The sequence below is a fragment of the Dendrobates tinctorius genome, unplaced genomic scaffold, assembly GCF_039654945.1.
Source record: "Dendrobates tinctorius isolate UK_male_01 unplaced genomic scaffold, ASM3965494v1 ptg000003l, whole genome shotgun sequence".
Classification (NCBI taxonomy): domain Eukaryota; kingdom Metazoa; phylum Chordata; class Amphibia; order Anura; family Dendrobatidae; genus Dendrobates; species Dendrobates tinctorius.
The window spans coordinates 49,251,830-49,267,091 of NW_027361671.1; the positions used below are offsets into that span (position 1 = coordinate 49,251,830).

At 41.2% G+C, this 15,262-nt stretch overlaps 1 protein-coding gene across 4 annotated transcripts in view; it reads right to left on the minus strand.

Moving 5' to 3' along the window:
* EPB41L4A (erythrocyte membrane protein band 4.1 like 4A) overlaps positions 1–15,262 on the minus strand; it is a 591,957-nt gene that overhangs the window by 13,363 nt on the left and 563,332 nt on the right. For all 4 annotated transcript variants that reach the window (XM_073550667.1, XM_073550634.1, XM_073550632.1 and 1 more), the window contains 3 exons: positions 11,099–11,218; positions 9,316–9,363; positions 6,305–6,373 (listed from right to left, as the gene is read on the minus strand). In XM_073550667.1, the coding sequence (XP_073406768.1) occupies positions 6,305–6,373; positions 9,316–9,363; positions 11,099–11,218 (237 nt within the window). The remainder of the gene's footprint in view (positions 1–6,304; positions 6,374–9,315; positions 9,364–11,098; positions 11,219–15,262) is intronic.

Genomic DNA, 15,262 nt, shown 5'->3' on the forward strand with positions numbered 1-15,262 from the left:
TTTGTTTCTGAAGACCTCAGAAAGTTCTCTTCTCTTCTTTCTGTTTTCCTCATGCTAGTGTGGCACACACAAACACACAATGCAAAAATTGAGTGAACTTCTCCCCTTTTTATCTGGTTTCAGGTGTGATTTTTATATTGCCCATACCTGTTACTTGCCACAGGTGAATTTGAACGAGTATCACATGCTTGAAACAAAGTGGTTTATCCACAATTTTGGCTAGTTGCTAACAATTTTGTAGGGCCCAATTTTGGGATTTTGTATGAAATTATGTCTAAATTGCCTTTTTCTTTGTGTTTTTTGTTGTTTCAATACACACAAGGGAAATTTGGGAATACCAAAACATGTGTAATACTTAATTTTCTGGAACAATTTCAAGGGTGCTAACACTTTCAGCCATGACTGTATAATAAGTACCTTTTACCCAAATATCTTGCTATTCCTTATAACATAATAATCACAGATCTGATGAAGATAGCTGTGTAAATCATGAAATGTTGGAATTGAAAATGTTCTTTTCAAGCAATCGGGTGTATGTTTTGCATTTCACAATAAAAAAAATTATCTGATTATAAAGAAATGTGTACATTAGCCAGGTGGAGTTCAAACAATATCATTTTTTCTCAGTATGATAGTATAACCACAAAAAAATGTGTAGAATAGTGTAGTAGACTACCCTATTCCATACTACTGTATCTAGGAAAAAACATTTTTTTCAATTAGACCTTATGCGTGATGGATGGCATATTTGCGGATATTCCTATGAAAGTGGAGGAAGCGCAGCGTGCAATTTACATAATGCTGTGCATCCGCCACTCCATTTTTACTTTGTCCGGTGGGCAGCCTCATATCAGCTGCTGTGGCTAGGTTTACACCTCAAAGTGCAGGCATACATATATTAAAATTAATGATGGACTGTATCTGATATACAGATACTGGCCAATGCCAGGAGTGGATCCAAAGGAATGAAACACAAAGGAAGGAATTAACTTTCTTTCTTTTGCAACTATTACAGTGTTTGGACAGAATAGGAAGCACCAAAAACTGCATTTCAGCCTAAAATATACTAGTTATTTAAATTGTAAATTATCAGCAGGTCAAAAAATATTAAAGGGTTTGTTTTAAATTAAAAACAAAATTAGGTAATGGCAGGAATTGTGTAAAATAACAAAATAACCATTACTTATACATGTGGTCAAAATTGTTGGTTACCCCTCGTTTAATGACAGAAAAATCAACAATGGTGACAGAAAAACTTGAATCTGACAAAAGTAATAATAAAGCAAAAATCTATGAAAATGAACGTCAGACATTGCTTTTCAACCATGCTTCCACAGAATTGTTTAAAAAATATAACAATAAAACTCATGAAATAGGCCTGGACAGAAATAATGGTATCCTTCACTTAATATTTTGCTGCACCACCTTTTGAGGCAATCACTGCAATCAGATGATTCCTGTAACTGTCAATGAGAATTCTGCACCTCTCGACAGGCATTTGGGTCCACTCCTCAAGAGCAAACTGCTCCAGTTGTCTCATGTTTGAAGGTTGCCTTTTCTAGATTGCATGTTTCAGCTCTTTCCAAGGTGCTCAATAGGATTTAGGTCAGGGCTCATCGAAGGCCACTTCAGAATAGTCCCAATGTTTTCCTCTTAGCCATTCTTGGGTGTTTTAGCTGTGTGCTTTGGGTCATTATCCTATTGCAAGACCCATGACCTGCAACTCAGACCAAGCTTTCTGACACTGGGCAGCACATTTCTCTCTAGAATCCTTAGATAGTCTTAAGATTTCATTGTACCCTGCACAGATTCTAGACACCCTGTGCCAGAGGCAGCAAAGCAGCCCCAGAACATAACAGAGATCCCTCCATGTTTCACAGTAGGGAAAGTGTTCTTTTCTTGATATGATTCATTTTTCTGCCTGTGAACATAGAGGTGATGTGCCTTGTCAAAAAGTTCCATTTTTGTCTCATCTGTCCATAGAACATTCTCCCAGAAGCTTTGTGGCTTGTCAACATGTAGTTTGGCAAATTCCAGTCGGGCTTTTTTATTATTTTTTTCCCAACAATGGTGTCCTCCTTGGTTGTTGCCCATGAAGTCCACTTTGGCTCATGCAACGACAGATGGTGCGATCTGATACTGATGTTCCTTGAGCTTGAAGTTCACCTTTAATCTGTTTAGAAGTTTTTCTGGGATCTTTTGTTACTGTTCGTAATATCCTTTGATTTGTCATCAATTTTCATCCTGTACAACTGTAGTCACAGGAACATCAAGCTCCTTGGAGAAAGTCTTATAAGTTTTACCTTTAACATGTTTGTCTATAATTTTCTTTCTAATCTCCTGAGACAACCCTTTCCTTCGCTTCCTCTGGTCCATGTTGAGTGTGATGCACACCATGTCACCAAACAGCACAGCGAGTATCTGTAGACCTCTATACAGGCCCACTCACTGATTCCAAGATTGTAGACATCGGTGATGCTAATTAATGGACACACCTTGATTTAACATGTCCCTTTTGTCACATTATTTTCAGGGGTACCATCATTTCTGTCCAGGAATATTTCATGAGTTATTTTATTTTATTTTGTAATTCTGTGGAAGGAATGTCTGACTTTCATTTGTTAATTTTCATAGATTTTTGATTTATTATTACGTTTGTCACATTCAAGTTATTTCTGTGACCATTGTGGGTTTTTCTGTCAATAAACGAGGGGGTACCAACAATTTTGACCACGTGTGTACCTATTGATACCCTGCCATACCAGCAATGTCACTCCAATGGTCCCTGCACCTCCTGCAACAATGACATCATGTGACTAGGTCATTTGAATGATATTACTGTCATATCACCAGTGCCGGACTACCGGGACCAGAGGTTCTGAAGTGTCAAGGGGTGGAGAATTTGAATAACTAAGGCTTATTTTATTATTGTAACACATTTCTAGCCAGACAACCTCTTAAAGGAAACCAGTAGTCTTGAGATTAACAGAGGTTTCCTCTCACAACACAATTCAAATCCTAAAGGATTGAACACTTTTGCAACTATTTTTTTATTCCTCAAACAATAATACAATAGACAGGATAGCAACTTCGCAAAAAGTCTTTTTTTATATCTTTTTTTGTGTCTTCAGCTCAAATGCAGGTCAATAAGTCTCCACATTTACAGACTAAGGCCGGTTTCACACAACCTGATATTTCTGGCACCGGAAAAATCGGTACCAGAGATGTCAGTGTCCGTGTGTTCATGTGTGTAATACTTGCGGTACATGTGTGGCAACAGCGTGCCACATCAGTATCAAACGGACGGGTGCCAGGGAAGAAGCACTACAGTAAGCGCTATTCCCCGATGCTGAAGACGGCTGTCATCATTCTCCCCAGCTCTGCCAGCAATCTGCATGAGAAAGAGAGAATGATGAGAGTTATATTCAAGTGAGAACAATGACTGCAGGCGGCGGCTGATGGAACTATTACTCCCATCAGCCTACACCTGCTGTCGCTAATAACAGTGACAGCAGTAGCAGCTGATGGGAGTATTCATCAGCCGGCTCCTGCGCTGTAAATAAATAAATGAAAAAACCCGGTTGGGGTTCCCCTGTATTTTCTATAACCAGCCAGGCAAAACTCACTGCTGGGGGCTGCAACCCTCAGCTGTCAGCAAAGATTTTTTTTATCAAGAACAGAGGGATCTCCACATTGTTTTTAATTATTTAAATAAATAATTTAAAAAAACAGTGTGGGGTCCCCCACATTTTTGACAACCAGCCTTGCTAAAGCAGACAGCTGGGGGCTGGTATTCTCAGGCGGTAAGGGGCCATGGATAGTGACCCCCCATCCTAAAAATAACAGCCCACTGCTGCCCAGAAAAGGCGCATCTATTAGATGCGCCAATACTGACGCTTTGCCCGGCTCTTCCCACTTGCTCTGTAGCGGTGGCAATTGGGGTTTATATTTGTGGGGTTGATGTCACCTTTGTACTGTCTGGTGACATCAAGTCCACAGCTTAGTGATGGAGAGGCGTCTATAAGACACCTATCCATTACTAATTCTAGAGTTGTTTTGTAATTAAAGACTCAGCCAGAATAATGTCCTTTATTACAAATAAAACAAAACGCAGTTTTACATTTTTATTTAATTTAAAAATAATTAACAGTTATACTCACCCAACGCCTATTCCACTGAAGCCCTCGTCTCCTGTAACAAAACTCAAATAAAAAACAATATCCCTCACCTCTCTGTTGTTCTGTCCCATAATTCATATGTGGAGGATAAATAGTTTTCAACCTTGGTGGTGTCAAGATTCGACCATCTGGGCTGAGAACAACTGATGAATGAGCTGCTGCGAGCGCAGCATCAGTGACCAGCAGTGACATCATCGTGGTTACTGTCGGTCAACTGAGGCTGCGACCCCAGCCAGGAAATGAACTGCGGTGACCTCAGCACCTTGGGAAAAAGTCAGTGATGAGGTCACCGCAGTTTAAGCTCAGTGTCTCCACAGCAGATCACTGTGAAAAATTCTCAGTGATCTGCTGTGAAGACACTGAGCTTAAACTGTGGTGACCTAATCACTGACTTTTTCCCACGGTACCGAGGTCACCGCAGTTCAGCCCTGCTGGGAACGCAGCCTCACTGACCGGCGGTAACGATGATGTCACTGCTGGACACTGATGCTGCGCTCGCAGCAGCTCATTCATCAGTGGTTTTCAGCCTGGACGGTCGCATCTTGGCACTGTCCAGGTTGAAAACTATTTATTCCCCACACGTGGATTACAGCGTAGGACAGAACGACGGAGAGATGAGGGATATTGTTGTTTTTTATTTTAGTTTTATTACAGGAGACGAGGGCTTCGGTGGAATAGGCGTTAGAGTATAACTTTGTTATTTCTAAATAAAAATGGAATACTTTGTTTTGTTTTATTTCTAATAAAGGACTTTATTCCGGCTGTGTCTTTACTTACAATACAACTCTAGGATTAGTAATGGATAGGTGTCTTATAGACGCCCCTCCATTAATAAGCCGTGGACTTGTCACCAGAAAATACAAAGGTGACATCAACCCCACGAATATAAACCCCACTTGCCACCTCTCCAGGGCAAGTGGGAGGAGCCGTGCAAAGCACCAGAATTGGCACATCTAATAGGTGCACCTTTTCTGAGTAGCTGCAGGCTGCTATTTTTAGGTTGGGGGGGTCAATATCCCTGGCCCCTTACCAGCCTGAGAATACCAGCCCCAAGCTGTCAGCTTTAGCAAGGTTGGTTGCAAAAATGCGGGGACCCAACGCCGTTTTTTAAAATTATTTATTTAACTTAAAAAACAGCGTGGGGACCCCTCTATTCTTGATAACAAGCTTTGCTGAAGCTGACAGTTGAGGGATGCAGCCCCCAGCTGTGAGTTTTGCTTGGCTGGTTATAGAAAAAAGAGGAGAACCCACGCCGGGTTTTTCATATATTTGCAGCGCAGGAGTCGGCTGATGAATACTCCCATCAGCCGCTCCTACTGACACTGTTATTAGCGGCAGCAGGTGTAGGGTAATGAAAGTGATAGTCCCATCAGCCGCAGCCTGCTGTCATTGTTCTCACTTTAATATAACTCATCATTCTCCCCTGCTCGCACTGATCGCTAGCAGAGCAGGGGAGAATGATGAGAGCGGTCTTCAGCACCCGGCGCCAGGGAGCAGCACTTACTGTAGCACTTCTTCCCTGGTGCTGGTGCGTGTCACATGGATGACATACATGTGTGTTATCCGAGTGCACGTGTGCGGGACGTTTTGCGGTCCTTGCTGATGGTTAAAAATGAACATGTCTACATGTGGGTCACACGGGCTCACGGTCCGTGGAAAGACACTGACATGTGCACAGACCCATTAACTTGAATGGGTCTACGTGTGTCAGTGTCTCCGGTACATGAGAAAACTGTCACCACATGTACTGAAGACACTGATTTGTGAAAGAGCCCTAAATTCACAGACTGAGTGTAACCTAATCTGCATTTTCTTTTTTTTAACTCTGTTCTTCCTATTCTCTCTCCTCTTCTCGTTAACCTGACAGTCAATGGAAGAGAAGGCAGGTTCAGGAAATTGTAGGATTACAAATTAAAATTACAAAAGGTTTGTTTATAGCCTGTAACCATGAAGACACATGTGACTGCATTGTTGCTGTATACACAATGGTAGATTTTGTGGCTATGACACTACTGTCCATCTGCATTACGCAGTTTCATATTGAGGAACACATTTTCGCCCTTGCAGTATTACTTTAAGAGGCCTTCAGCTTGCAGCAAGGGAGCATTTAAGGTTAATTCACTTACTCTATCTTCATGTATGGAATTTCCTTTAATTGTTCTGTGGATAAACCTGAGGGGTCGACCAGTTCCTTCCTGCAAATGAACAATTTCCAGATCTGAATATTTGCGTACTTACATATAAACATGTCTACTGCACGACTGATAATTGTAACTAATGACATACATGCAGATTTAGAGCACAGCTGAAGGACTTTGCCATAAGTCTTACATTTTGCCAGTGGCTTTTGATGGCACTGGTAGCTTTGTCCTTTAGTTTCTGTATGCGGTAGAACAGTAATGGACTGGTTTTTATTCCGCAGCCATCATCAGCACCTCTACTTTCTGACTATTTTTCCCTTTAGAGTAGATGCTGCGGCTGATAAATTGAGAAGCTTATATTAAAGCGGCTGTTTCTTAACGCCAAACGATGCAGGCCAAGCCATTGTTTTATTCTAGGCAGAAATTGCAACCAGCAATAATTTATTTTTACTCACTTATATAGCGCCATTAATTACACAGCACATTACAGACATTATTGACACTGTCCCCATTGGACCTCACATCTATATTTCCCATCACTATGTTTGGAGTGGAAAATCTGGAGTAAACCCACGCAGACACAGGGAGAACATACAAACTCCTGTTGTCCTTAGTTGGATATGAACCCAGGACCACATAGTTACAAAGCATCAGTGCTAACCTCTGAGCCACCCTGCTGGCGAATATACCTGTGTTAAAATCCCCATTCAGATGTCCATACATTTTCTCATATATGGGAAAAAAAACAATTTTAATTAGTCTGCTAGATCAGATTTTCAGCTGTGTTTCGTCAGTGTGTCTGTTTTTACCATCACTGTCTTTCTCGTATGCAAAGAAAAAAAAACACTTTGGAAAGCTTCTCATACCCTTTGCAATATTAAAAATCCATGTGTTGCCTTGATTTCCAAATACTTGACCCATAATACTAGTATGGGTGATTTTGATCTGTGACTTGCATCTTGTCCTCATGACTAAAAACCCCAGGATAATGAACTACCATAAGTGCTACGTGTTTTATCAGTAAAAAGCATGGACAGAACACACAGACAAAAAAAAACTGGACAAGATTGTAGTGAGACAACTCCTTTAATAAACTGCTTCTCTATTGCTATGCTAGCAGTAGATTTGGGACACATTAGATCTTGCTGTTATACGGGTCAGGAACTTTCCAGGTTTGAAGTTTAGAACTGAAAAATTTCAGATCCTAATGTACCAATTTGTGTGTGACATCGTCAACTTGTCCATGGCACAGTCTTTATATATAAGGTGTGTGACATAAGGTATAGTGGCTTGCAAAAGTATTCACCACCCTTGGTATTTTTCATGTTTTGCTACCTTACAACCTTGAATTTCACTGGTCTTTTTGAGGGTTTGCATGAATTCATGTAAAGAACATGCCTACAACTCTTAACATGTGTTTTTCTTTCTCTTGTGAAGCAACCAACAAATAGGACAATATAACTGAAAACTTCAGTGTGCATAACTATCCATCCCCCTAATGTCATTACTTTGCAGAGCCTCCTTTTGCAACAATTACAGCTACAAATCATTTTGAATAAGTCTCTATGAGCTTTCCACATCTTGTTACAGCTCCTTCAAGTTAGACGGTTTCCTCTGGTGAACAGCAATCTTCACGTCTGACAACAGACTCTCTAAATGCATTAAGGTCTGTATGCTTTGGGTCATTGTCTTGTTTGAAGCTGAACCTCCATACCAGTCTCAGATCACTAACAGATAAACAGGTTTTGCCCAAGAATACTCCTGTATTTTGGACATCCATCTTCCCTTGACTTGGATATTTTTCTGCTGAAAAACATCCCCACAGCATGATGCTGCCACCACTATCTTTCACTGTGGGGTTGGTGTTCTTGGGGTGATGAGCTGTCTTGGTTGGGCCACAGACATAGCATTTACCTTGGTGGCCATAAAGTTAAATTTTGGACTCATCTGACCACAGCACCTTCCTCCATACATTTGGATAGTTTCTCACATTTCTTTTGGCAAACTCAAAACAAGTCTTACAATTTCAGTGTAAGTAAATGCTTTTTTTCTGGTCACTCTTCCATAAAGGCCACCTCTATGGAGTGTACGACTTATTGTGGTCGTACAGACAGATACTCCAGTCTCTGCTTGAGAACGCTGCAACTCCTTCAGGGTTACCTTTTTAGTCATTTCATCCCATAAATTTAATTTTTGTCTATATTTTTCTCACTTCACCAACTTAGACTATTTAGTGCTGATGCATCACACACAAATTGGATTACAAAAATATTTAAACACAAGTTGTAATGTAACAAATTAAGTAAAAGCCAATGGGGTTGAATACTTTTGCAAGCCAGTATAAATTCAACCAGCAGAGATCTATACCTATCCTTACTTAGGAAATGCTGGTTACAATGGTTGTATCACTCGGAACAAGCCCATTATTATTTTCTATTGTCAATAGCCTCTCTGTTGTAGGTAATCACAGCTTCATTATCACTGGACAGACTGGTTTTAGTGGATATGAACAGAAGAAAATATACATTCAAGGATAGGAGAAATAAAAACTGAGTAGTTCCACCTAGTAGATGGATGTATGAATACATTGCAAGGCTTAAATGGCAGTACATGGACCTCCAGGCTGGCTACCTCTAATAGGTGGCGCTGCCAAGATAGTTTTATTTCCTTCCTGGAGACAGCAAATTTGCATGCTCTTTTCCTAATGAAGTGTTACCTTAAAGACTTCAAAGTCAGCTGGTATTCTTATAGAAAGCAAGACCCCAAAGAAGCAGTATAAGAAGCGATAAGGACTAATGTGTGAGGAATGAGACTTTATACAAGGGGGCTATTACTGGGGATAAGCATTTGATGATGGGGAGTAAGGAGTATAAAGGGAGGCTTTTATTTCTTGTCCCACAATAATATTAGTAGGTTTCTTAGAGTACAATTATTTCTTTTGTGTTTGAAACACAAGAAACCTTCTGCCAATACAAGAGGAAATAGTGAAATCTTACTGAATATGTTTCCACAGTTCTTCTTTCGCTTGGACATCTGGGCTTCTCCTGACAAAAAGAAAGAAAAAAAAAATCAATGAATTACTAAGGATTTATTTACCGGCAGAACCGTTGTTCGTTTCATGCCATAGTGATCCGATAGATCAGAGATTTATATGTTTTATAAATCTCTTCTGAGTAGCAAAGAACGCTTAAAAATATCTGTAATATATCTGATTAGAGAAATCGTGTTCTTTCTCCTCCTGGATTCATTATTCATTCTATTCAGTGGTAAAATCTGTCTTCAGTGAATACAGATTTTTCCATTACTGAGATAAGAGATGGCAGTTAGTGCTTATAAAGTTCTATGTAGAGGTGAGGAGAAGAGCTAGAGGCAGACGCTGACATTCTGCTGCAAGTTCTCCTGAAAGTTACACTTTCAACATTCAATTCTTGTTTAGTGTTCCATTAAGACAGTTGACGATTATCACCTATCTCTACAGTTACCATTAGATTTGTATCAGCTCTTATTAAAAATCAGAGATGCACAAAGTCCATTATGACATTTGTTGTTAATGTGTTGTGCTGTGTTAAAGCGCCAACTAGAATTAAAGGGGTTGTTCACATTTAATAAATTAATTTCTCCAGCTGAAAATTATTATAAAGAAATAAACAGCGCTGTACTCACTTTTTGTGGGTCCACTGGCGAGTCTCCACTTACACTCCCAGTGTCTGGCATTGGATGTGGCGCTGACGCCATGTCCATAGCCTACCAGTGCACTGAGCGGCTCTGACGGGGGCGTCCTGTCTGCAATAGCAAAGCTACTGGTCTCACTGTTGATGTGATGTCATTGCCACATCCAATGCCAAACACCAGGCACACCAGTGGACCTGGGGAAGGTGAGTACAGGGCGGATTGTTTCTCTACAATAACTTGAAGCCAGGTTCTCTTAAAATGGAACAGAAAAACCCCTTTAAGAATACTCCTTTAAGCACCACTCTAGTGTTTTTTTTTTCCTTTTACCTATAGAGTAGTGCCACTAATCTAATTTCCCTGCCCCTGGTATTATACTCATCAGCCTCCATCTTCTTCTGTTATCGCTGCCGCTCCGGTCGTTCTTCTGCAGGTTGTAACCTGCTGTATCGCTTCAGTGTTTGCTAGGCGAGCTGGAAGTCATTACACAATGTAAAGGCCACGTTCACACGGTGAGTATTTGGTGAGTTTTTTACCTCAGTATTCATAAGTCAAAAGCAGGAGTGGAACAATCAAAGGAAAAGTATAATACAAACACGTCACCACTTCTGGATTTTTCACCCACTCCTGGTTTTGGCTTACAAATACTGAGGTAAAATACTGACCAAATCCTGAACTTGTGAATGTGGCCTACATCTGTACGAGCCAGCACAAGGCTCTTGGCTTCTGATCGTTACCTCCAACTACTGGTCAGTCAGAAGTTGTGGTTACAAGATTGCGGATAGGGACCAGAGCGATGCCGGGAAGAGCAGAAGATGGCGGATGGTAGGTATAATACTAGGATCAGGGAACTTACATTAGTGGCGCCACTCCAGAGCTGAAATAATAAACTCTGAAGCAGTGCATTAAGTGCTGATAATAAAACCCTCCTACTAGTCACCATGATAGGAGAATTATTTATTGGGCTAAGGATAATAACTCTTTGCACAAGTATCACTGAGCAATGGACCACGCCGTCTCGCTCAAAAAGAAATGTAGTTACTCAGGTTCGGTGAGCGAGAAAAATGGATCAGGACCTATAAACTAACTGTACATTTAAACTTAACATACGATCGAGACCGATGTCTTGACCTCCGGAAATTTGGGTCGCCTTGGTTCTTCTCTTTTTGCCTTCTTAATACAGCTTCCCATTGTGGAGCAGAATCCACCATGTCATTTTCCTGCCGTAACCTGCAATAAATGAATTCTTTATGTTTCCACTGAAGCGAGTGCAAAGTGCAATCATGGGACTAATGCTTTTGCTACTATGTCATTTTGCCGCTGTGCTTGTTTTAGAGAATTGCATAGTCGGTTTGGAAAAACGAAAGTCTGATGTGTGAATTACTGGGGAAACAAGAAGAAACAACAGGAAAACATCCATAATAGAAACATTTGGCTTACAAAGAAAAGGCCTGTATTCTACAGACTGTGTATAATCTGTATATTTCTTGTCATTCAGAAGGTCTTTAATAGATAGACAGTCATTAACAGCTGAGGAAGCAATATACACAGCCATTTTTATATCTGTACTGTACACGTGCAGCATAGTTTATTATAGTCCATGTTGGGATTGTGTATCCCCAATAGAAGCCAACGGAACCTCAAAAAACATAAATCCCAGTTGCATAACTGGCTGACTAAACAGAAACTGCATGCAGCACGCATCATATATCTATATGAACACAAAAAGAGATGAATATGAGGGTGCATCAAAATTAAAGAGTAGTTAAATGTGCTTAAAGGGGGTGTCCCTCAAAATACTATTTACTTAAAGGGAATCTGTCACCCCTTTTTTGAGATATCATATAATGATATCATTCAATTGGGTGTCACATAAGGATTCTCTTAGTACTTTTGCTTCCCCCTGACCCCGCACCTTTCATGCATAAATATCTTTTTTATATTGGTTCAGATGTATGTAAACTGCCACGGTCCGGTCCGATGGGCGGGGCTTATTCAACTGCTCCTCCCCTCCCTGTCTTGCTCTACACAAGAAGAAATGCGTAGAGCAAGACAGGGAGGGCGTGAGCAGTTGAATAAGCCCAGCCCAGCGGACCAGACAGCAGCAGTTTACATACATCTGAATCGATATAAAAAAGGTATTTATGCATGAAAGGTGCGGGGTCAGGGGGAAGCAAAAGTACTAAGAGAATCCTTATGTGACACACAATTGAATGATATCATTACAAGATATGTCAAAAAAGGGGTGACAGATTCCCTTTAATAAATCGTGTAATAATAATACACTGCATAATTCAATGTGATAATCTTATAACTGCCCTGCTATGTACGGTGTTATTTGCGGTGTCCTACCATGCAGAGCTGCTCCAGTTCATGGTGGTCACATAACACAGCTCCTGGCCAGGGGAAAAGTGCAATTCACTTATGACTACTACACAGGCAACACAGCAGGGGCACAAAGCTGGTTCTTTCTGTGAGGTAACACATTTCCCTGCCTGTTTTATCACAGGAGCAAGGGTTTCTGACATTTTTCCAGCCCTCTGAGCTCATCATTAATCAAGTCAGTGACGTAGGTGCTCCTGGTAGCTGCTGAGCTTGTATGTTCCGGACGTGATTTGTGATGAGCTCAGAGGGTGGAGATGCAGCAGGATCAGTGGCTGCTGTGTTATCTCATTACATTGTTATTCTTCCCTGTCCAGGAGCTGTGATATCTGCTAACCATGAACTGGAGCAGCTCTACATGGTCAGACAAAGCCAATAAGACTGTACATAACAGGGGTGATCCCTTAAAGGGAAGGTATAACACTTTTTATTAATTCTATCAACAGTTATTTTTTAAAACAAATTAAAATTCTCTATTCTAGTATTTAGTTTTTTATCATTTTTTTCTTCAGACATTTGGAACTATCATTTTTATTAGCTGGTGTATAACAGAGCACAACACTTACATGCTACAAATATGGTAGCTCAAGGCTATAGGAGACTGTGATCAGTGTCCAACTACATCTCCTATATTGTAGCTACCTCCGCTGTGAACTCTCCATGCTCACTGAACTGATGTAGATGGTTCCAGGCGCCATCTTACCGTAGCCCAGCGCTGTGCACTGAGCTACAGTTCCCCTTCATCACTGCTACTTGCAGCAGTGACAGGAGGTTCGGGCACCAGGCAGCGAGAACAGGCTGCTTGGTATTTTATTAGTATATCAGAATACTGACCTGTTTTTACTGCTGGAAGAAGTTACCCCCAGAGTCCTGCTCTGATCAGTGCTGCGGTGGTGACTTCTTCCAGCAGTGAGAAAAGTCGGTAACCTGCCATTAGCTGTATAGCACCAGGCTGCCGACGTGTTCTCACTGGCGCAATGTTCACACCATAGCAGTGTAATCATCATGCTGCTGTGTACAAAACACCTACTGAGCTCTGCTATGTCAGTGTAAAGAAGCGATTACTTTGCCAATGGTTACAGTGTTAACAGCACATTCAACTTTAATGTACAGGGCGCAGTAACCAGTGACATCTCTTCTGATGAGCATTGGAGACACAGCAGTAAAGCATCGCTCAGACATCCCCATATATCATCGGTGTCTGAATGAGGCTTTACATTGATTGACCAGAGCTGAATCAGTGTGCAGGGGTGATGTAGAAAAGTAAAAAAAAAGAGAATGTAAAAGGTAAAAAAAAAAATGTAAAAACAAAATGTGCATTGCCCTTCTATCCCCCCCAAAAAAACCCTAACATATCTCGATTGACTGATAAAACCAACATAAAGGGTCTCAGAAAATGATGCCACAAACTATGCCAAAATCAATACAAGTTTTGGATCACAGTAATCACACTGACCTGGAGAATCATGATGACAGGTCATTTTTATCAAACAATTAATGGCGTTAATAAAACCAACAAAAAAATGGAGGAATTCCATTATTCCCTGCATGTTTATATTGCACTGTTGGGAAGGGGCACTATTTCAATTCTTCTTTCTTTTGCAGAAAAAACAGAATTATCCCTGACAGCCATCCTTAATTATACCACATGACCACATGTCAGCATCACATAGCAGTCACCACTGTGATCCTAAACTTTATCCTCCCCCCTCCTTCTGCAAACACCTAGAAGGGGATGGGAAGAATGACATCAGACAAATCCCGCCCACATTTACTGTAGTCGTAAAGTGATCTGCCACTATGTTTTCATGACAAATGTCAGCAGCTGCTCCCTCTAGTGTTTATAGAAAATATCAAAACCTTTTATATAATTTTTCATATTGTACACTAATATATATATATATATATATATATATATATATATATATATATATTGTTTCTTAAACTAAAACATTAATGTGTTAGATTTTTTCAATTGTTGATTTTTTCATCATTAAAGGGAATCTGTCACCTCATTTTTGCCCTATAAGATGCGGCCAACGCCATCAGGGGCTTATCTACAGCATTCTGAAGTGCTGTAGATAAGCCCCCGATGTAACCCGAAAGATAAAAACGAGTTAGATTATACTCACCCCGGGGTCCGGTCTGGTCCGATGGGTGTCGCAGTCCGATCCGGCTCCTCCCATCTTCTAGCGATGACTCCTCCTTACTTCTGCTGCGGCTCCTGCACAGGCGTACTTACTCTGCCCTGTTGAGGGCAGAGTATTGCAGTGCGCAGGCACCGGCCCTCTCTTACCTTTCCCAGCGCCTGCGCACTGCAGTGCTCTGCCCTCAACAGGGCAGATATAGTATGCCTGCGCAGGAGCCGCGGCAGAAGTAACAAGGAGGATGTCATCGCTAGAAGATGGGAAGCGCCGGACCGAACTGCGACACCCATCGGACCGCCCCCGGTGAGTATAATCTAACTCGTTTTTCTTATCTTTCAGGTTACATCAGGGGCTTATCTACAGCATTACAGAATGCTGTAGATAAGCCCCTGATGGCGGTGGCTGCATCTCATAGGCCAAAAATGAGGTGACAGATTCCCTTTAATATACCTATGAGAGTATTCCACTAACATATATGAATTACAATACGGGCAGATTAGAAATCTGATCCTTTAAATAAAACATCAGAACATAAAGGGAGCTGACTAAAGCTACTTTCACACTAGCATTTCCTGGAGCTGCCAAGGGATGCGCACGGCCGCCATGAAGCTCCGCCCACGGCCACACCTCCTCCGGTCAGCTCCGCCTATGGGCGCATGACGCTGCATGCGACCTGCATACCCTATATTTAGCATTGGGTACGCAGGTCGTGCGCAGGTATGCGTTTGCCGCCGCATGCGTCGTT